The 21844-nt window shown below is 53.5% G+C and overlaps 6 protein-coding genes across 6 annotated transcripts; 3 read left to right on the forward strand and 3 right to left on the reverse strand.

The window, feature by feature from the left end:
• Positions 1–608: 608 nt before the first annotated feature.
• On the reverse strand, positions 609–2130 carry CORC01_11462 (eukaryotic aspartyl protease; the record flags this gene model as incomplete). The annotated part of the gene is made up of 4 exons (XM_022623086.1): positions 609–1438; positions 1509–1633; positions 1687–1773; positions 1889–2130. The coding sequence occupies 4 exons, from the start codon at positions 2128–2130 to the stop codon at positions 609–611; spliced, it is 1284 nt and encodes a 427-aa protein (XP_022470403.1).
• A 1743-nt stretch (positions 2131–3873) lies between these two features.
• CORC01_11463 (uncharacterized protein) lies at positions 3874–6966 on the reverse strand (the record flags this gene model as incomplete). The annotated part of the gene is made up of 1 exon (XM_022623087.1): positions 3874–6966. The coding sequence occupies one exon, from the start codon at positions 6964–6966 to the stop codon at positions 3874–3876; it is 3093 nt and encodes a 1030-aa protein (XP_022470404.1).
• A 1325-nt stretch (positions 6967–8291) lies between these two features.
• Positions 8292–9129, forward strand: CORC01_11464 (short chain dehydrogenase; the record flags this gene model as incomplete). The annotated part of the gene is made up of 2 exons (XM_022623088.1): positions 8292–8353; positions 8403–9129. 2 exons carry the CDS (start codon positions 8292–8294, stop codon positions 9127–9129), a joined length of 789 nt encoding a protein of 262 aa, XP_022470405.1.
• Positions 9130–9606: 477 nt separating this feature from the next.
• CORC01_11465 (uncharacterized protein) lies at positions 9607–10195 on the forward strand (the record flags this gene model as incomplete). Its single annotated transcript, XM_022623089.1, has 2 exons — positions 9607–9777; positions 9845–10195. 2 exons carry the CDS (start codon positions 9607–9609, stop codon positions 10193–10195), a joined length of 522 nt encoding a protein of 173 aa, XP_022470406.1.
• Positions 10196–11721: 1526 nt separating this feature from the next.
• CORC01_11466 (calcium-translocating P-type ATPase) lies at positions 11722–15742 on the reverse strand (the record flags this gene model as incomplete). The annotated part of the gene is made up of 3 exons (XM_022623090.1): positions 11722–14246; positions 14297–15559; positions 15664–15742. The coding sequence occupies 3 exons, from the start codon at positions 15740–15742 to the stop codon at positions 11722–11724; spliced, it is 3867 nt and encodes a 1288-aa protein (XP_022470407.1).
• A 4518-nt stretch (positions 15743–20260) lies between these two features.
• CORC01_11467 (short chain dehydrogenase/reductase SDR) lies at positions 20261–21067 on the forward strand (the record flags this gene model as incomplete). Its single annotated transcript, XM_022623091.1, has 1 exon — positions 20261–21067. The coding sequence occupies one exon, from the start codon at positions 20261–20263 to the stop codon at positions 21065–21067; it is 807 nt and encodes a 268-aa protein (XP_022470408.1).
• Positions 21068–21844: the final 777 nt, after the last annotated feature.

Here is a 21844-nt window from a genome sequence, read left to right on the forward strand (position 1 = left end):
TGCGGCATGTACCCATGCCTGCTACCACAACCCGTGACGGGACGTCGCTCGCTACATCCCCCAGAGCTGTACTAGGCTTAGAAGCATGAATTTCTGATCACCCCGATATGTTTTGCAGCTGGCTTTTCTTTTGCGAACCTGAGTGGGTACGCAATTTTTTTTTACCAAGTTTGTGGAGTTTGAGCATGCCTGAGCGGGATCGTCCGAAATGGACCGACACCCTCTGGTCATTGATGGCACGTCCTGGAGAGAAGGGGGGACATCTGTATATACCAGACGAGAAGTGGAAATTCACCTCTGATTTGCCTCCAGCGATTGGAACGCGCAGGGAGCAATTTCACGTTTGCCAAATCGTACCATGTTCGGGACTTTGAACAGCATCATCGTCTTCATCTTAATGGAAGGCTGAGTCTGGAGGAGCCTTGGGTGTACACAGCTGTTACTCTTGTGCTAGCCCTCTATGACTGGAGATGTACACCTGCGTGGGTAAACTGATTATTCTAGCAAAACTAACATGTCAAAGAACTCTAGGTGTAGAACCACGTCTAGGTGACACGACGGACACCACCTCCAAAGCTGGCTTACTCAGAAGCCTTAGTCCCGAACTTCTACACGTCACAGGCTGTGGTCGTCGAACAAACATCGAGCGAGCCCTTTTCCCCAAAGCTAACGAAACTTCCAGCCGTTCCATAATTCAATTGAACGTACATGCTCCTGAGGGCCACTCCTCCGAAGATGGCCCGGCGGGCGTTACCGCTTCCTTGTATCCCACCAAAGCACATTTCGGAGTTTCCCGGCGCCGGGCCAAGATTGATGGACTCCTTGGAAATCGTTCCTACGTATCCACCTGCAGTCCTGAACTGCATGTCAGGAATGCTTGAGGCCGAAGAGCACGGGAAGACCCAGGCTTCCAGCTTTGGGTCGTGAGCCGAGTCGGGAATGTCTGCGTAATAATGGGCGACAATATCGCCAGGAAGAAGGACAAAGCTGCTACCAGTATCAATGGTGGCAATGGTACGCCCTGTGAACCTGTACCACACCTTGTCGGGCATGGAGCTCGTGCGCGTTTGTTTGAGCTCGAAACTCCAGTGCTCATCGTCGTCCATCGGCGGCTCCTGATGGTCCGCGGTGCCCATGGAGTATCCAAAAGAGAAGAATCCCTTGTCCGAGTTGGGTCGAAGGTCGATACCGATCTCTTCAAAATGCAGCTCCGGCTTGAGACGATCGATCATGGACGGCATGCCGGGTTTGACGGACGAGGGCTTACTCTTGGCGAGTCCCATGACACCGCTAATCTTGGGTTCGATGGCCCATCGCGGGGCGACACTGACGACGGATTGGATTGTTACGTTGGCGATGTTGAAGTGGTTGTTGTCCGTCATTAGACCGAAGTAAACAGTATCGAAGTACACCTTGCCGGAACTGGTGGAACCATCAACTGAATTGGCGTTGTCAGTAAGCATATTCAATCGGTGTGACGAACAGCGGGCGAGATGAGTGAGACGCACTGTACGATGACTCCCAAGTTGCCCCGGGGGCTTCTTTCCTCGACCCTGACTTTGAGGGGTCGTACAGCGCGGGCATCCCATTCACGGCTGCCGTGCCAAAGTTGGTGTCGGTGGTCATCAACCAGCTGTAATCGTGTGAGTGGGGAAGGTTCAAGTGTTCGAGAGACAAAAGACTGACAAGTCAGACGATGCCGTGTCGATAATGACGGGCAATTTCTGCGGCTCTGATCCGACGAAGACGTCCGTCAGCCAGTAATAGTCATTGCTGCTCTTTGCGGCAACGATGGCGGCTAAAGACAGACAGTCAGCTTTGAGTGTAGCTGGGGTGCGGTTCCGAGATTGAGAGGTGGGAAGGGGGAGAAAGGTGCGGGAAGGGCAACTTGCAGGAGTATCCCTCGCGCCGGGTCAACATATGTTTGGCGAGCGACTCTGGAACGGGCATGTTCCACCGTTGGTAGGCGGCTGCGAGAGCGGCCGGGCCGTTCGAAATGTAGTTCGGATTGGCTCGGACGGGGACCGTGAGGGTGCGGCGTTCGAGCTCCGGCTCGGATTGTTGAAGAACGGTCGGGACGGCGTATGCCGACGCCGACCACAGCAGCAGGAAGACGAGGGGAGGGATCATCGTTACGGTCAGACGTTGCAGTGCAGTGTTAATTGGAGTCGTGATGAAGTTGTTTGAAGCTCGATCTGATCTAGCTGAGGATGCCAAAAGCTCATCTCTTAGAAAGGGGGTTTTCTCCCTCTATTTATATTTTACTTCGTCCCACGCTGCTTTATTGATGCTATATTTTTATTCCGGAATAAGAGCCGAAATCATGGCAAGTGCCAACAGGTAATGTGTTTGTTTCGTACCGGAACGTTTCTGCTAACTTGTTAATCCGCGATGTCGCAACCACGATTCTGTTTGTTGCTTCTCGTCTTCCTCTTTGGCCCCCCTTTGTTGGCTGGCTGACCGTTCCTTACATGAGAGTGCAACATGTGTCACTCCGCGGATCTTGGTCTGCGGGGGAAAGCCGGTTGTGCAGATATCCGTGTTTGGTTTTCTTTTCGAGAGGAAGAGAAATACCGGAAGGAAAGCCGACGGGTTGAGGTTACCGAGTTGTTGGTCATGGGTCTCAGTCTGAACTACCTTTCCCCCTCCCCCAATCCTCCCTTAAATCTCTCCTCATTGAGGATGACTCAAAAGAGAAATTGGGAGTATGCATGGTGCGATTGTGATGAGCGGTCGGAAGGAGAATTCAACACGAGGGAGGTCTCACCTTACACTACCGTACACCGAAGGTGAGAGGGCAAACAACAATTTAGCTGCTCCACGATGCTGATGACCAGGCTGTAGTGATGAAATTGTGAGAGACAGAGAAGAACCTGACCATGCGAGAGGAGGAGGGACACGAGGTGCGCCAAAGGGTACACTGCGATATTCCACCAGAGAAGAATTCCATTTGGGGGGGGGGGGGAGAATGCCCGAGAATTAAACCGGGTTTTCTCCCCCCTTCTGAATGAGGCTGACTGACGATATCCGGAAGCTACATCTCTTCTTCCCCGGGGATATACAAAACCAACAGGAAGCTGACTGGCCACAGTTATTACTTGGAATTTCGGCGAGATTATGGGTAATGATACATACGGACGAAATATGCACTCCGCCGACGGGAGTGGGCGATGTTGGTCGTGTCACGTTTGCTCTCTTACCTCTCGAGGTTTAGGATTGAACATGTGTGTTTATTTTTATTTTTGAGACTGTCCTCACACGAAACTTTGGGCGCCTTGTTGATCGTGAGACCGAGGGTTCCTTCAGCGAAGCAATGTGGGGAGGGGAAACGAGGCGGACAGTGAGTGGTGAGGTGGCGGTGCCCCCCTTTCTGTAGGACGTGGTTTAGAAAACATTAATGAGGTGACCGCCGTTTCTATTGATCGCGATTGTACAAAATCTGCGCTCCATTGTCCATGTTTGCTTTTTCGTGGCCGTTACAAGGTGGTTGATTAGTTGCCTGACTCGACCAATGTAGCACGATTCAAGGGTTCCTGCTGCTGCTGCTAGAGCATGTGAGCAGCAGGATTCGCCAAGATCGAGGCAATAATAGAAGACGCCATCAGTAGAAGGCAGCGAAAATGACGTTCGTTCATAATGTTAACCGCCTCTGCATCACTCAGTGCACTCGGTGCGTACGGAACATGTCACGAACAAGCGCAAATCTGGATTTTGTCTTGATTTGTCTGTAATTCCATTTCATCTGTAGAAACGCCTAGGTATGGTATGCGCAAAACTTCAAAGTCGATCTTTCTGTCCCCCACTCGTCCTCCTCTTCCCCCACCCAACAACAACAATCTACAATCCATCGCTTGGCGGGATAAGTAGTCATGTCTAAAGCTCGTCGTGCTCCAGCGAATCCTCCTTCTCCTCCTTGGCGGCGGCCTGCTGGGCCTGCTGAGACTGGTCAAACTTCTTGAGAATCTCCTCAATCTCCGCCTCGCCGGGCGTGTCGCCGTCGCTGCCGCCAAATTGGACGTAGCTGCCGCCACCGGGGAGCTCGACGGTCCGGCCGGCGGGGGGCTCGGAGGGGATGGTGGTGGTAGGCTTTTTGCCGTCCTCGGGGGTAGCGGTCGCAGAGGTGGAAGCCGTGGCGGTGGTGGATTTAGTCTTCTTGGCCGCCTTGGCGCTCTTGCTGGCCTTCTTGGTCTTGCCCTCCATGTTTTTGACGCCCTTCATGGCCAGGTCCATGCCCGCCTTGTCGAGCTTGTCGCGCTTGGCTTGGAGGTCCTTGATGAGGAGGATGGGGTCTGCCGTCGCGGCGAGGGCGTCTTGCTTCTTTTCCATCTCTTTAAGCCACTTGCTGGTGGACTCGTAGACATCCTCGACGACCTCGATATCCTCTCGCTTGTACAGGGGCGGGACGGGACCCTTCTCCTTCACGACGTCCTCCATCGTGCGCCCCTTGCCGGCAGGATCCTCGTCCTCGAGGCCGTCAAAGTCACCAGAGGGAGTTGCTGAGGGGGTCTCAGTGGTTGTGCTGGACAAAGACTCGGTGGACGCAGAGGCGTGCCACTCGTCGTACTCATCAATCTGCTTCCTGATTGTGCCGACAAAGGTCTGGGTGGAGTTGAGGGCTTCCTTGAGAGCCTTGACCAGCTCAGGGCGCTTCTCGGCCTCCTCGCTCCTCTTCTGGATCTTGGTAACTGGATCATGGAGTTCCTTGTACTTCTTCTTGAGGTCCTCACGGGACGCGTCGGCGCCTTCCTCGTAGAGCCAGTCGCTCGCCTCGCTGTTCTTCTTCTCCAAGGTGGCGCGCTCCTCGGCGGTAGAGGAGGCGATGAAGGCGTCGCTCTCGAGGAGGTCGCGAACCTTGTAGGTAAAACCCTCCAACTGGTTGAGGGCTTCCTCTCTTAGACGGCGAGCCTTGTCAGAAGCCTCGAAGGCCTTGAGGCGGTCCTTGGACTTGACGAGCTCATCGCGGGAAAGCTCAGGCAGACCAGCCTTCTCAAGGGTGAAGTCAACGTTGATGGTGATGAGCTCCTTCTTCTTGGGGGCCGGCTCCTTGCCATTAGCGGCAGCGTCGCTGGGCACGGGTGAGGACGAGGCGGTAGTAGACTCGGTCTTAGTCGAAGCGGTGGTGGAGGACTTGGATTCCGTGGTCGACGACTCATCGTCTTCCTCTCCATCAAGAGGCTTCTGGTCCTTCTTGTTGCCAAAGCCGAACAGGTTCTTGACCCCATCAACAAAGCCCTCCTTTTCAGGGGCATCGGCCTCGCACTCAACAGTGGCCTTCGTAACCTCAACCTCGCCGCTCTCGCCGCTCAGCTTGACGCCGACCTTGAAGTGAATATCGCTGTCAACGCAGGAGTACTTCTCCTTCAGCTCCGCGACGGAGGCGGTGAGGTTTTTGGTGGAGAAAAGCTTGGTATCCTTCTCAGCAGAGTCGATCTGCTGATAGAAAGTGACATCAAAGTCCTCGTGGTTGGTGAAGGTAACGTCCTTGGGGACACCGCCCTGGGGGGAGACGGCGGACCACAGACGCTGGTGCTGAAGCTTGTTCTTGTTGTTTGTCCACTTCATGCCCGAGGCGTAGTTGGCACCTTCAGAAATGCGAATCTCTTTAACACGGAAGCTAGGGCTCAGCTCGGCAGCGCGGAAACCGGCACCGAAAACGGCGGCCTCGTCCGAGTTGACGTTGCTGCGAAGCTTGTCGGCGGAGCCGACTATCTGCTCCAGCTGCTTCTGAACAAAAGGTGTTCGGGAAGCGCCGCCGTGGAGAATGACAGAGGTTAGGTCAGAGAGCTCAAGTTGAGCAGTCTTCAGAGCGCTGAGCAGGACGTCGTCAACACGCGTGGCGTGAGTCTCGGCCATCTTCTCAAAGTCAGCACGGGTGAGCTTATACTTGAAGTCGACATCCTCGTAGAGACCCTCAAAGCTTGCGCTGGCCTGCTGGTTGGCGCTGAGGACGTGGCGCAAACGCTCCGCCTCCTTGGTCAACTTTGCGATGGCACGGCCGTGGGCCTTAACCTTCTCGGCATCGGCTGAGATCTTCTTTCCACCCTTGGACTCGACGAATTGGGCGACCATGTCGTCGACAATGAGGTAGTTGAGCGCGTCACCGCCCAGCGTCCTGTCCCAGCCAGAGCCGATCACGGAAACCTCCTGGATGGTCTTGTTGAACTTGCCAACGTCCTTGACCGTGCGGCCCTGGAACTTCATGACTGTAGCCTTGGCGGAGCCGGCACCCATATCGAAGACCAGGTGGTACTCGGCCTTGCCTCCCTCGTTGATGTTGGGGAACTGGCGGGAGGTGGCATAGTTGAGACCAACAGCAAGGCCATCGCTGATGAGGCTAAGGACCTTGAGGCCGGAGAGATCGGCGGCGGCTTGAATGGCGCGCTTCTCCTCAGTTGTAAAGTAAGGAGGGACCGTCAAGACCATGGAGCGGACAGAGGTACCAGCTCCAGCAGCCGACTCGGCGTTCTTCTGGATGCTCTGCAGCTCCATGGCCAGAAGCTCCTCGACCAGCCATGCCTCCTCTTCCTCAGTGAAGACCTTGCTCTTGAAAGCAGCTGTCCCTCGCGCCTTGTTCTTCTCGAGCTGCAGCGCAGGGTGTCGGGCAGCGTATTCTTGGACAATCGGGTCGTCGACAGAGAGGCCGAGAAGGGTCTTCAGGTTGGGGTAGACATCGTGGGGGAAGCGGGCGGAGAGAGCAATGGCATCGGAGCCGTAGAGTCTCTCAGGGTAGGATCCGGACTTGGGGCCACCCTGGAGGGGCTTGAAGGTGACGGCGGAGATTTCCTTGCGGCGCGAGTCCTTGGTCAGGACGATATCGAGAGGAATGCCTGGTTTGACGAGGGCGGCCTTGATGTACTCGGTGCCCAGGTCAACACCGAGTACGGCAGAGACTGCAAACACGTGTGCAGAAAAGAAGAAGACGCAGCCAAGGGCTATCGTCAATGGCGAGAAAGTTCGTGGCGCCATCATGTGTGATTTGCGCCCAATGGCGCTGTGGAGGGTTGTCTAGGCAGGGTCGTGTCGGAGTGACAAAGGCCGACGATACTAACTCGGATTGTTAGACAAGTCCCAGTGTAAGACTTGGGGGAAACAATAGTATCGTGAATCTAGGTAGAGAGCGAGGAAACCCCAAAGTCAAAGAGGGGAGTAGTAAAAACAAAAAGAAGGGGAAACTCTCTAAAAAATGGCGACCCAGGAGCACAGATATGAACAACGGAGGGGTCGTTGAATAGAGATTCGTGAAGGTGTCCTCTATTGGGTTCGGTGTCATTCCCACCCCAGACCTGGTCGTCTCGGCAGGGTACCTTCTAGGTGGATTACCTGTCCTGGCGAAGAGGACAGCTGTAAGGAAAAAAAAGTTGTGGCGCCTAGCCCCAAGTGCAAGGCTGACCATACGATAAGCTTTCCATTGGTGCGATAAGAACAAGCACTAGATTTTGTGGCAGTTGTCCCGAATGAAGTGGGGCAACAGGTCTGAAAGAGGCGATCAAGCCACAGTAAGGGGCCAACAACCACCTTCCCAGCTTCAATTCTGGTTTGAGCAAGCAACTCATAGATGCTCTCACAGCCTGCATATTACCTAAAGGTTACGTGAAGTATGACACCATCATGAGAGCGGTCAATCACCGCAGGTCCAACATCGAACCAGAGGCCTACATGGGGACAAGTGTCCCAGGTCGCTTATGCTCTGTCCTGTCACTACCACCGATTATGCTTGGAAAGGACAGTGTTGCATCAGATCTGCCTTCCATGGTGAGGCGCTTGCGAGGGTAACATGTCGTGTCAGTCTCAATACAAAGTCTTACTTTCTCCAAAGAATGAAGGAAACGAGACAACCTGTGTTCTTTGTGTCAATTAGACACATTGCGCCAGATATGGAAGGGCTCGCCTGACTCGATTGCTCTATATTTCATCCCGAGCATGGTATCGTACAGGATAGCAGACTTTGGGCCTAAGAGTCTGATTTATACGGCGAAGGCCAGGCAGGCTTATCACTGCAGCTACTAATGTCAATCACTCGATATCATCCGAAGTCGGAATATCATCTCTTTTTGAGTTCCCGTTTCCATTTGCATCGTTGGAGATCGCGGGGTAACAGGGCTACAGTGGGGCAACTTATGGCGGGGTATAATCTAAGTAGCTTCCCTTGCATTACGTCCAAACTGCAACTTCATCCAAACGACAGGGCCATCAGCACATAACACTAGAATATCGTCGTGAGAAGATCCCGCCTGAGGGTTTGACTTGAATCGTTGCTCAAGCGGAGGCCGATAGACCAGATCTCGACCACCATGGCTCCTGTGGACAACGAAGTCAAAGGCAGACTGGCTCTGGTGACAGGTGCTTCTGGTGGGTGAGTTGAGGTGACACCTCATCCGGCGAGTCATGCCTGACAAGGACAGAATTGGAGGAGCCTGCGCTCGAGAGCTTTTCGTCAATGGAGCTCGTCTAGCTCTGTCATGTTCATCAGATAGAACCGTTGCCAAAATCTTGGGCCTTGCTGCTGATCTTCAGAAGACAACGAACCAGGACATCAAGATTTCATGCCACGTAGTGGACCTGTCGTCCACCAAGGCAATCGAAGAACTCTTTGAGCAGATCAAGGCCGCTCACGGCCAGACCCCCGATATCCTCGTCTCCAACGCCGGCACGGCAGGCTTCGGCAACAAAGCTAACCCCTACCTGGAGAACATCTCCCTCGAGGAGTTCGACTTCACCATCAGCATCAACCTCAGGGCCTCTTTCCTTCTGTGTAAGCTCGCTATGCCGCACATGGTCGCCCAGCGCTGGGGCCGCATCATCTTCGTGTCGTCCATCTCGGCCATTGGTGGCGGCATCAATGGCTGCCACTACGCCGCGAGCAAGGCCGGTATGACGGGCATGATGAAGAATCTCGCGTCGAAGCATGCCAAGGACGGTGTCACGCTGAATGACATTGCGCCGGCCATGATTGGCGATACGGGTATGATTCCCGACGAGAAGCGTGTGGAGGGCACGCCTGGTGATGTGAAGAACATCCCCGTCGGACAGCTTGGAACGCCGCAAGAATGCGCAAACGTGGTTCTCATGCAGTGTAAGACTGGGTATTTGACTGGCCAGAGTATCTTGCTAAGTGGTGGGCTGAAGTAAAATCCTAGACTTCTTGCTCCGTGTGTCTTCCTTTACGTGTAGTGGAAACGCTTGGAGTACTCTTGACACAGCTACGAAGACGTAATCGTAAAGTATCGTGATGGCTTGGTCGGATGTCGAAAGTGTGAAAATCATGTTCGCGGCGGACACGCTCTGCAACACCACACTTTCGGGCTTTCATGATTACTCTTCCAGAATGTGAGCGTGCACTGCCTGGGACAGATTTTATGCGGGGTCGCTGTCAGCTGTCAGGCCGCGGCGTTTGTTCCGATGTGATTACACATGATCTAAGGTACCTAATGTAGTGTCCAACGAAATAGGCCGAACAATATTTGTTGTAACGGCTCCTCGCGTTTCCTCCACAAAATTCCCTTCCAGAGGGCTTTTCTTCTTCTACTTCAGCTTTCCCAATGCCAGAAATCGAGGTCAAGTGTTTGAGTGTCCTTTTGTAGTAACCCTCTACAACATCTGCAAGAAATGCCTCTCTACGAGATATCTCACGCCACCCCTCTAAGCCAAAGCCAGAGGGATGAGCTCGCTGAATCAATCACCGCCATACACAGCAAAAAGTTCACCGTCCCTAGGATGTTCATCAACGTCATATTCACAGACTCATCAAACACCCCAACCTACGTCGGAGGGAAACAGGTGAGACTCGTCCTTTCCTACTTCTATGTACGGGAGCATCCACTAAATCCGCGAACCGGGAACCCAGCGCCAGTCGAATCGCATCGTCGGGCGCGTTCGGCGAGGATCTTCCCGGACGCAGCAAGACTTCAATTCTCTATGCCACGAGATTCGAGCCGCGTGGGCCCGGATCGTGCATCCAGAGACTGCAGCCGGGGAAGGCCAGCTGCCGCCTCAGGACCTCGAGTTGAGGGCGGTATTCATCACGGGAGAGCTAATAGCTGGTTTAAAAGCCAGCTTTCCGGTGCCTATAGCTGGGGATGAGCTTCAGTGGGCGCAGGAGAACCACGCAGCCTTCAAGGAGAGGGCGGAGGCGGGGGATGAGGATTTCGCGGATCTCGTTGCTGAGATTCAAACCTGGCCTGAATTTGATTCTTGAAACTTATGGGACGTGTTGATTGATTTTAGTTTACCAATAAAACCCACAAAGCTTGTCTGTTATTTCTCTTGATCCATGATTCCCGCATATGATTCTTCTCCTTCAGAAAGTTGATTTGATTCCTGCTTGGAGACTCCCTCAGATTCAAACACAAGAACAACATCTCGCCCTCTACCCCTGGCCACCGAACTTCAGACCAGAAGCCCATTTATAACACCTGGTATATCCGTGACAGGGACATTAGGTACTAGAATTTTACTCCAGGTCAACACTTAGAGAATATGTGAATGAGGCTGCCGGCCCCTGTCCCATCAGTCAAGCTCGTACATTCCCACTTCGAGACCCTTTCCATATTAATCGGCCATGAGCCATTGCTTTTCACCTCTTGCGTCGATTAATCTTCTCAAGACCTTTCGCGGTGGATGCGTTTTTCCTGCCTTTCGCAGAGCTGGCTAGTATGTCAATAATGCCGTTGACATGGTAAATACACAAATCGGTCGGCGGACAGTTGCCGTGAAAGATCGAAAACAGCTCCCGCCCTACAGCCGCCCACCGCTGCCCTACGCTTATTCTATATATCAGCCCGTAATCACGGACCGGTACCGGCCGCTACCTAGATTATGCAAGACCGAGAGCATGTCACTAGCAGTCCTGTTGAGAGGTCGCAGGGAACCGGGTTTCCTGCGGTACTTTGAGATAAAACCTCGCTTCCGTTTAACGACAGGCCAAAAGGTCCCCTTTTGCGCCTCGACCATGGTGTACTTGCTAACCTCTCAATATTAGAGGATTTCTCCGTCGTAAGGGAAGAAGTAGGATTTGACGCTGCTTCAGCGTTGTCGTCGACTTCGAAAACATCCCTGAGAAGCTGTATGAGACTCAGTGAAGGATTACTGTCAACTTCCTTGCTGATGAGTCCAAGGTACGTAGACATGCAGGTATTCGATCGGAGCTTCTTTCACTTTATCTGCTTGATACGCTCAGTCTAGAGGCTCACCACTTGTTCTACTTACATCAACGTACATGCATATTTGGGAAGATGACCTTAACTGCGCAAACGTCATTTCACGTACAAATGAGCTTAGCATCCAAGAAAACGACGCGTGGCATATTTCAGCATCTTTCAGCATCATGCACTTTCAATCAATTCCATATAATCATCATCAGACGTAATGATGGCATCTTTGAATTTACTAATGTCTCTCTTGCGGTCTCGCACCTTGCACGATCGTGGGGTCTATGAGGCGTGCGTATGTCTTTTGGGTTTGCTGATGGGATTTATCGTATAGGGTGTTGGAGTGTTTCGCTCAAATCATACTTCGTGTCCCTCCATCGGTCCAAGGAAAATAAGACAAGAGTACAATTTGGCCTCGATCGGCTCGGATCGTTCCAAATATGAAGGGTACATGTAGAAAAGGGGGCACGCTCAGATAGATAAACAGGTTTCGATCCCCTTACACCGAAAAGCACCCGATTCTCATTGCAGAAGGCCTCGGTGGATCAAGGTCTACCGGTTCCCTGTTGGTTTTTTAGTCTTTACGACTCTCTTGGTCATTTCCTCCATCCGTATTCCGGCTATCATGCGACACCGGCCGCTCAACAGGCGACAACCCCCCAACGCTCGCCGCAACGATGCCAGGCATTCCCAGAGCCGCCTTCATCGGCGACGAGTTATGCCTGCTCGACGATCGGGAGCCGCTCCGGCTGCGCGTCCTCTCGCGATACTCACGGGGTTTCATTATGACCTCGCTGATCTGGCTGATCCTCCCTCCCTTGATGCGCTTGAGGAAGGCCAGGTCGTCTCTGATCTCCAGCAGAGCATCCTTGACGCCGCCGGCGCCCAGATGATCGCTGTCCTCCTCGTCCGTCTTCTTCTTGCGCTTCCACTTGGGGATCTTGGACCACACCCACGCGAAGGGGCTGACGATGGCGACGAACCACGAGTCGGGGAAGAGGCGGATGAGGACACCCATGGGAATCGAGAGGAGGCCGAGGATGATGGAGATTCCCCACTGCGGTCCGTTAAGGCGCTCGACCTTGAAGGCAGCGCCGCCGACGAAGACGATGAGGACCTGGCCGCCGGCCATGATGGCCAGCATGACGGCGAAAAGCTTGTTCTTGGTGATGCCTTCCAAGATGTTGAGGTTGTTGTCGATGCGTCTGCTGTTGATGAGCTTGAAGATTTGCATAAAGACGAAGACATTGAAGACGAGCGTCTTCTGCTGGCCAGAAGGGTAGTTGAGGAAACTCGGGCCGACAAAGTGGAGGATCAACGTGACGATGAGCTGGTAGATGGACTGGCCGATAATCATCTTCCACATGGGTGTATTAATTAACGCAGCGGTCTTGGCTTCGGGCTTTCGGTGAAGCATGCTCTCGGTGGGAGGATCGGTGGCCAGGGCGAGGGCGGCAAAGGTGTCCATGATGAGATTGACCCAGAGAAGCTGGACGGCGTTCAAAACGGGCTCTTGCGTTTCACTTCCTACAGCAGTGACGAAGGTGAGGACAACGGCAGTGATGTTGACCGTGATCTGGAACTGTAAAAACTTCTTGACGGCGTCATTGATAGCACGGCCCCAAGCCATGGCCTTGACGATCGATGAGAAGTTATCGTCCATCAGAATAATATCAGAAGCTTCCTTGGCGACTTCAGTTCCGGTGATACCCATGGAGAAACCAACGTCTGCGGATTTTAGGGCGGGGGCGTCATTCGTGCCGTCTCCAGTGACGGCAACGACCTCTCCCAAACTTCTCAAAGCCTTGACCAGGATTCTCTTGTCCTCGGGGCTGGATCGCGCCAACACGCAAAGGTCCCGAACAATGTTGACGCGCTCGCGCTCGTCCATGCGGCGGAACTCGATTCCCTCCATGACCTTGCCCGTCTCCGTAAGAATGCCGCAATCCTTTGCTATGGCTCTCGCCGTCTCGACATTGTCACCGGTAACCATCTTTACGGAAACAGAGGCAGTGCGGCAGTCCTCCACGGCCTTCGGAACGCCAGCTCGGACGGGATCCTGGATACCCACAACACCAAGCCACGTCAGGTTTTTGAAGATGCTAGAGAACTCAATGCTCTGGGAGCCTTCTTCCCTGCGGGCGTTCTCGGGGGGCCACTGCTCGAAGTCGCGGTAACCGAGGGCAATCGTGCGGAGGGAGCGGCGCGCGTAGTCGGTAATGATTTGTCGGATGTGCTCCTGCTGATCCGATGCCATTGAGGCGCTCGTGGGAGCCTTCGTGGGGTCGGAGATGGCGCTGGTGCATTGTCCCAAAAGGATCTCAGGGGCACCCTTGACGAAGAAACGGTACTTATTGTTTGGGAGACGCACAACCGCACCCATGGCCTTTCGCTTCGAGTTGAATGGGAAGAGCTGCTGGATGGGGCAGTTCTCACGTTCGATGGCAATTTGTTGGAGGGCAAAGCATCTGCGAGCCCAGTCGAGCAGGGCGGTCTCGGTCTTCGTGCCTACAAAAACCTGCTTTCCATTCTCCTCCGTCTCGAAGGCCGTCGTGTTCATGGCCACAGAGTATTTAATAAGATCCCTGAGATTTGCGTCGATTGCTGATGAGAGCTTGGACATTGGGACTTCTGTGGAACTGGTTTGGGACTTCTTGTCATCTCCAGTGACATGTACGTGAGACTCTTCGTCCACCTGGCTAGTTTCGGTGGATTGATCGTCTGAGGCGACAAAGCGGAACTTGCCCGTACCCAGAGTGCCGGCGACGACAGTCATGACATTCTCCGTCAGGGTGCCAGTCTTGTCGGAGCAAATGACGGTCGCATTGCCCATTGTCTCGCATGACTGCAGGTGGCGGACGAGATTGTTCTCCTTTGTCATCCGCTTGGTGGCGTAGGCGAGGGCGAGAGTGACGGCCAGCGGCAGACCCTCTGGCACTGCAACGACGATAATGGTGATGGAGGTGATGAGGATTTGCAGGAAGCGTTGGCCCTTCTCCTCCGGGGAATCGTTGTTGTTGGGAAGATGAGCTAGGAATTCGATCGTCAAGACACCAAGAAGGAGAAGACCGGCGCCGCTTCCGAGCTTCGCAATGTAACCTCAAGGTGTTGTTAGTGACCGACCTAGCGAGACCAGAAAGGCAACTTACCCGCAAGAATGTTTAGTTTGAGCTGGAGAGGAGTCATTCCAGGGTCGTCGCGAAGAGACATCATGGTCTTGCCGTGGCTAGAGTTCTGACCAACTGCAGTAACCAAAAACGTTCCAACGCCGTCCAGGACTCTGGCTCCAGAGATGATGAAAGGGTCAAGCTTCTTGGGATTCACTTCCTCCTCATGCAGCGCTTTCATAACAGTGTCCGCCGGTACCTTCTTGATAAGATCCGACTCTCCCGTTGCAGACGACTCATCACAGCTGACGTTGTGACCATCGATGAAAACACCATCCACAGGGATGATGTCTCCCTGCTCCAATAGCATGACGTCTCCCACCAAAATGTCGTGAACCGAGAGGTTGGCGGGCTTTCCGGATCGAATGACCTTGACGATGCGGTTCTCTTTCTTCTGGTTGAGCTTCCGGAACTGGCGCTCCTTTTGCCAATCGTTGAGTGAACCGACGACGACGACAATTGTAATGGCTACGATGATGGCAACACCTTCAACCCACTCCAGCTTGGCAGTGTCGTCTCCATGATGAGTTGCCCCAAACGTCTGGTACAGTCCCAGTGCCAGAGAAATGACGGCGGCCACACTCAGCAAGATCAAGACCTTGTCCTTCATCGCAATCCATGCGAGTTGCAGTAGTGACAGCGACTTCCTCTCGGGCAGAATATTTTGCCCGAATACTCTCTTCCGGTCATCAAAGCCTTTGCCGGCGCCGTCTTCATGATGGGCCGCATCCTGTTGCAGCGCATCTGTTGGCACAGCATCAGAAGAAGATGGGAGCTTCTTTCCTGCGGCGACGGCCTCCTCGAAGCTAATGCTGCCGTCCAGCTTGGATTCGTCGAGACTCAGACCGGCACGCCTGTCCGTCCGCAGACCCTTCTCCAACCCAACGAGACCTCCCACGGCGACGAATGCATCTAGACTCTTGGGGTTAATAAGCTTCGACACCTGGCCAGGTGTGTAGGCAAACGGGTTGTTCTCGACGTCAAAAGTCGACTCCTCGCCCGGATTCGGTGCCAAGGCATCGTCCGGATTGGCACCATAGACTTTAGGAGAGTCCGAGAGGTGTGCAGTTGGGGAACCCTTATCAGTGCCTTCATTTGTTTTTGACTTGGCTAATGTCGTATTGTTCGAGTCCCAAGACTGGGACCGTGACTTTCTTGTGGGCACTGATAACGTATTATTGATTTCGTCGCCGTGATCCGAAGAAGACGGTGATGATGTTATTTGGTGTTGGTGCTGGTCGCCTTCTGTAAGTCGACGTGCCGTGGTTAGTTTGGCCCGGCTGGACGCGATGGGAGAGGATTATTTTCATGACCGGTCCAGGGAGGAGGAATGTAATTTGGCGTCATACCTTGGTCGTTCACGGCTGAAGTATCCAGCGTGATAGTAGGCGCCCGAGGCCGCCTCAGCGGAGAGGGATTCCGCGGCATGGCGTTGCTTTGGTGTGATTATTTGTGGGTGTTGTTCGTGTTTCTGCCTCTCCGGTCCCAATGTGGTAATCTGGATGGCGATGGTAGCCTGGAGGACAATGTAGAAGAATTAAGAAAGTGACAGTCCGTCCACTTCGATTGGGGAGGAAGGTGCAGCGGTGATTGAAAGCTGTTCTTCAGGGGGAACTGGTAGAAAGGGTAGCTGCAGAACAAGTTTGGATGCCCAGGTTGTGGTGCAAACAAAGGAGGGCGGTGATGTTACACACGGAGTACATAAATGGACCCCAAGAAGAGGGAACCGGATGTTCAGCGAGTGGCAATGGAGAGTTGCACCTTTGCGGGCTGAAAGATGATAATTCGGGTGGGTTTGCGGAGGCGGTGTAGTTTAGGTAGTGTCGAAAGGGAGGCAGGGAGAGAGGGAACAATGGATCGAGGTGAGGGAGCTTGTTGAGCTTAAGCTTGCTCGCTGCTGCTGCGGGTGACGGTTTGTCGGCGGTTTGTCGGCGGTTTGTCGTTTGCCTGGCGGATGAAAAATTAAGATTATTGGTGCCAGCCATGCGGGTTGCGCGATGGGACATCGATGCACTTGATATGCCCAGACGCGGAATCTTCTCAGCCGAGGGTAATCTGGAGAAGGCGGTCCAGTGGATTTGACCATAAAAGAGGGCTGTGAAGCGTTGACTTTTCTCTTGGTCCGTTGAGGTGTGTCGATTCGGTACGTGTCTATCGACAAGGTATCCGGACGGCAGACAATTAAAGTTGGATGAATAGTGGAAATGGAGAACGGATAGAGAGGTGGGCTGTGGCAGGGCAGGTTTGGGCAGAAAGGACCACTGTCGTTAGGGGCCACGATACCGAGGATGAGGAAGTGAGAAGTTTGTTATGTAGTAGTGACGTGGGTGGGTGGGCGAGTGCAAGAAGGAGAGGAGGAAACGTGTTGGTAGTGGTGATGATGACGATGATGATGATAATGATGGATGGATGAATGGTCGGTCGTGGACTGACAACGGACAGCAATCGATAGAGACACAACGAGCCACGCGCTCGCAGAAACGGAAGCCGCAAGCTTCAACCCACGTCAAACAGCTGATGATGGCACAGCGTTGCGCGCTCGGAAGAGAACATGGGGGAGAGAAGACACCACACGCCGCGGAACATCTCAAGTGCCTCATCAGCTGGGCTTGGCAGGTCTAGGCCGTCTGGCCAACGAGTGCTAGAGGTGAGAACATTCAGGATAGGAGAGACTTGCGGATACACAGCCACCATTGTCGGTGATTCGATCAAGGCCAAGAAATCCCAAGATGCCAAGACGTCGCTCGCGCCCCGTATGTAGACGTGCAGAGGCCAGTGGTCATCTATGGTAATTCGCGCGCTCCGTTGCTGTTCACTGAGAAAAGACTACATCAGCAGGGCAAAGTATACGAGCACTGACGGGGCTGCTTCCATCGCCGAGACTAAGAGCAACTCATTGGCTATCTCAAGTGCCGTTCGACGTCGAGTACCTCAGCACCTCAGCACAGGGGGTGCGCCAAGCCATGTCTTTGAATTGCGGTGGACGGTGGAATTACTCTTAATAAAAGCATTCAAACGGGTTGGATACGAGGGCCTTGCTCTCCCTCCTGACCGCCCTCACCACGACCATTGCTTATCGGCCATATACTTGGCTCACTTCGGTAATGTCGCAACCGTAGCATTAGAGCCTGATGTGCTGACCTTCGTGACTTCGTCTCACTCATTTTTCACACTCACACTCTCACTCACAATCACTTTTACTTTCACCTTCACTTTCACTCAGACACTCTGGCCCTGGTCCATGACCGTTGACCGAGGTGAGAGCACTCGGACCAGATACCGCCCCATTTACCATGGGACCGGTGTTCGCTTCACGGTTCACCGTGGGAGCTTAGGCCACTTAGAGCCCAGTAGCGGTGGACTGATCCATTTGTCGCCAGAATGCTGAAGACAGGAAAGATTGGATGCCGCCGAGACAATTTTTCCTGAGCCTTGGCAACAACAACAACAACTGAGGAGAAACAAGGAGGCCGCCAACCGCAAAAGACAGATGAGGCACAGTCCAGCCCCCTCTTGGCAGGAACCTAACAGTGGCCATCTTGATTCAGCACCCCGAGCTGCACCAGCGACAAAGATGTGCTGAGGGAAAATCAAAGCTTTGGAGCGACATCTTCCATCCCAACTTCATCATAGCTTGTCCACGTTTAGCGTAGCCTTGTTGGCAGAGTCAGGTCGGGAAGCAAAATGAAAAAGGCAATTTGGATTTTGCCTTGCCATGCCATGCAGCCGCCGGGGCTGGTCTGATCTGTCCCAAACTCAACTCTCAATCATGAGTCTCATCATTGGACTCTGGAGCAACTATATCAGCCATCCCGCGTCGAGGGATTGACATTGTGGCACCCACACCGGAAGAGTCCAATGTTTCTGCATACCCGGGGCGGGTAACAACCCTGCGACTATTACATCCCGGAACAAGAATCCCGGCAGACAAAGGTCGTTCATTGCCAACCCCTCCCCCCGGGGACAGGTCGATAACTACCGGCTCGGAATGCGCCCACCCTTGGGCTCATTATGGCTCGGACGAGCTAAGAAAGACTTGGCCATCGGCGCTCTCGAGAGCAGAGACTGATGACCGAAAGATGCACTGCCACGCTTGGTCGCCTCACTCCATCGTTTTCCACCTCTTTCCACCTCTTCCGATTTGTCTCCCACTTTTGCTTCAGTGATCACAGGCAACTCAAGAAACAGAGAGATGGGGCGGGGTATGGGAAGACTGCCAAGACATCAAACTGACATCATCAAATCACACAAGAACACACACCCACCCACTTCTTCTGCCACGGAAAGAAGAGATAACTATCCATATGCTTCGCGAAGCAAAGCCAGCCATCCATGTGCCTACGTAGCAAACGCTGCGAGGAGTATGAGGGGACGGAAATTCCAGCGAATGCGTCAAAGAGGTGGTACACCCACATGAACAACAAGACCACTTCAACGTGCTGCAGCTAGAGAGGAGGCGCAGCTGTTGCAGCAGGAAATGCCAAGAGACGGCCTAATTTGGATTTGTGTTGGAAACCCCCATCACCCACCCCCGGGAAAACGGAGAAGCAAACTTTAAGCAACTTATTCCTTGAGGAAGCTCCCAAGCACAGTTCGATGCCAGGGGTGGTCTTCCCTCTGACGTCAGATCTGAAGCTGAAGGCGGGCTGGAGCTTCCATTCGAAAACCTGCGCCGAAACGGCATATTCCAGCCAGTCACCTCTTACCCTTTTTTCTATCTCTAATCTTTCTCCAATCATCTCAACTTCTTGACTTGGATTTCCATCCGATCCATGGTTCCTCCTCCTGACGAACGGTTCTTCGCTTCAGACCATGTAATTGGGGAGTTTAGGTTCATTGTGGCTGACTCATTAGGGTTCCGTGGCGGCCTGGTCTTCCAACTTCACCACCCAACACCTCCCTGGACTACAAGCAAACGAGGTGAACTAAAGTAAGCTCATCTTGACAGCCAAGCCCAATGGGCCGACCGCCACTTTTGGGCTGCCACGCTGCTTCTTCTTCTTCTCATAGCAAACACTGATCGGCCGCCAAGGCATGCGAGGTGATGGACATGCAAAATATACGCCCAATCAGCGCGCCAAGCAACGCGAAACCAGGCCGCCGCTGCTCCACGAAAATACCAAGAAAAAGCATGGCCCAAAACCAAATAAAATACCGCCTCGAGCAAAACCTGCAGCTGGCCAGCACAAAGGCTTTTGCCGTCACCGTGTCACCATCTTTGCTTTCTTTCTCAGGCTCTACTCCGTAGCTAGCTGTGATATCTTCTGGCAAATCGCCCCCGTTCGCCCCTGACTCGGTCTTGGCGCTGGCGCAGCAATTCCAATGACTCCCTCATATTTCGCCTCCGTAGCGTCGAGACGCCACGGGCACGCGCAACGCCGGGGCCATCCCGTTCCTATGATTGGCCATGCAAGATGCTCCCTGGCACGGGTAGAGAGGCATCCACTCCGGACCGGACTGTGACGTCCGAAACCATCTCCGACAGTGTCTCCATAATATTTCCATAATTGCCGGGCGCGTCGCCGGAGGCTCGCCCAGTGTATGCAACCTATTCATCTCCGTCTCTCAAATATACGCGCGCTCCAAAGAATCTTTGCTCAGCCAGGCTCTAATATCTTGCGTAAGCTTGGATCTTACTGGCACTGATAATGCAGGTGCATTTAGGCAATTCAAATGTGATCTCCCCGGAGCTTACTGAGAACTCCGTATTACCAATCCATCTTGACTGTCACTTGAGGAATATAACGCTCTCCTCAGAAATGTTGCTCTACAAATAGGCTAGTGATTCTTGATATGGTGGTACTCCGGTAGACTTCGATCGTGAGATGACCAAGGCCCCAAATATTGGGTAATTGGTGTGGTGACGGTCCCTTTCAGACAGTGTAAGGGTGACTATTCTCGGACTAAATCAAAACCTGACCTCTCCTCATTCCCGTGCATCAAATCATGCCAACATACGTAATCACCGGCGCCAGGGGCGGCATCGGCCTCGAATACGTTAACCAGCTAAGCAGAGACCCGTCGAACACAGTCATCGCCCTCGTCCGCTCCACCTCCACCGCCGCGTCCGCAGCCCTCTCAGCCCTCGAATCCATCAGATCCTCCAGCAGCGCCACGACGCACATCATCGAATGCGACGTCTCCTCCGAAGCGTCTATCGCTGGGCTCCCCGGGCGGCTGTCAGCGGCCCTCGGCCCGGGGATGGCCAAGGTGGACTTCCTCATCAACAACGCCGCAACGCTACAGTACGCGCACCAGACGAGCCTGACGCTTGATGCGGAGGGGTTGGATGTGCAGATGAATACCAATGTGCTCGGGCCGGCGAGGATCGTGCAGGTCCTGCTTCCCTTTTTGGGCGCCGCTGCTGCGAGTGAGGGTGAGGGTGAGGGTCAGGGTGAGGGTCAGGGTGCGGTCGAGGAGGAGGAAAGGATCGCCGCGGTCGTCGCCAATATCACCTCCGGCGCGGGGAGCTTGGGGTGGGCCAGCGACGGCCGGGTGCACATGCTGGGCGGCTACTCCATCAGCAAAGCGGCGCTGAACATGCTGACGGTCCAGCAGGCCAAGGAGTTGAAGAGCAAGGGGATCGTCGCGGTGGCTGTTGATCCGGGACACGTCAAGACTGCTTCTGGTGGGCTCGGGGCGACGGTAGAGGTTGAGGATAGTGCTCGGAGTATACTTCATCTGCTGGCCGGGCTTAACAGCACTGACACTGGGAGGTTCTTCCTGTACAATGGGACTTGCGTGCCATGGTAGACTTGAGGTACTTCTCATGAGGTGAGGGAGGTTTCCTTCAATATTCGACCTTGTGTGTCCTCTTTCGGGCTTACACTGCCTTATTCTGCTTATCCGTATATTCCGAAGATTGGAAACGTTCATGGAATATCACTCGGAACCTACTCAGCCCACAGTCGCGAGATGTCTAGTTGCTCGGGGAGGCCGATTGTCGGCCAAGTCGTCTCAATGTCGAAACGCACAATCCTGTCTATAGTTTTTGTTCTATTCTCTTTAGGAGTACAATCTTGGAGAAATCCAAATCGAAGAAGTTTTCAAATGCCACATTTGAATTCAAATCGTAGACTTCTTCTGAAGTCAATAAACACACCATATTATTTCTCTGTGGATGCGCATCCACTAATGAGAACTACGTATACACAGTTGTCCACTGAACTCAGGGCATCCAAGCACTTTTTCGTCGTCCTTGGATGGAATAGATTTAGAAAGGAATAGGGGAGAAAGCACTCTTCCAAGTCACTCCTAATACCACTGTCACGCCACATTGCTCATACAATCATTTGGGACCGCAGCTGATTATCTAGACAGTTGATACAGTAGTAGGTAGCCAACGAACAACACCTTGATTTTGTCGGTTGAAGCACCTGTGAAGTCAGCCATTGTTCAAAATCCTCCAGCATGAGCAGGGAAATAATACCTGGGGTTTGACACCCGATATCACGCTTCAACTTCAACGCTCAGTCAATGTCGATGAGGGGGCCCAACCCGCAACGAAGCCCTTGGAAGTCAGTCTAGATC

This window comes from Colletotrichum orchidophilum (genome assembly GCF_001831195.1).
Source record: "Colletotrichum orchidophilum strain IMI 309357 chromosome Unknown Scaffold_125.1, whole genome shotgun sequence".
Lineage (NCBI taxonomy): Eukaryota > Fungi > Ascomycota > Sordariomycetes > Glomerellales > Glomerellaceae > Colletotrichum > Colletotrichum orchidophilum.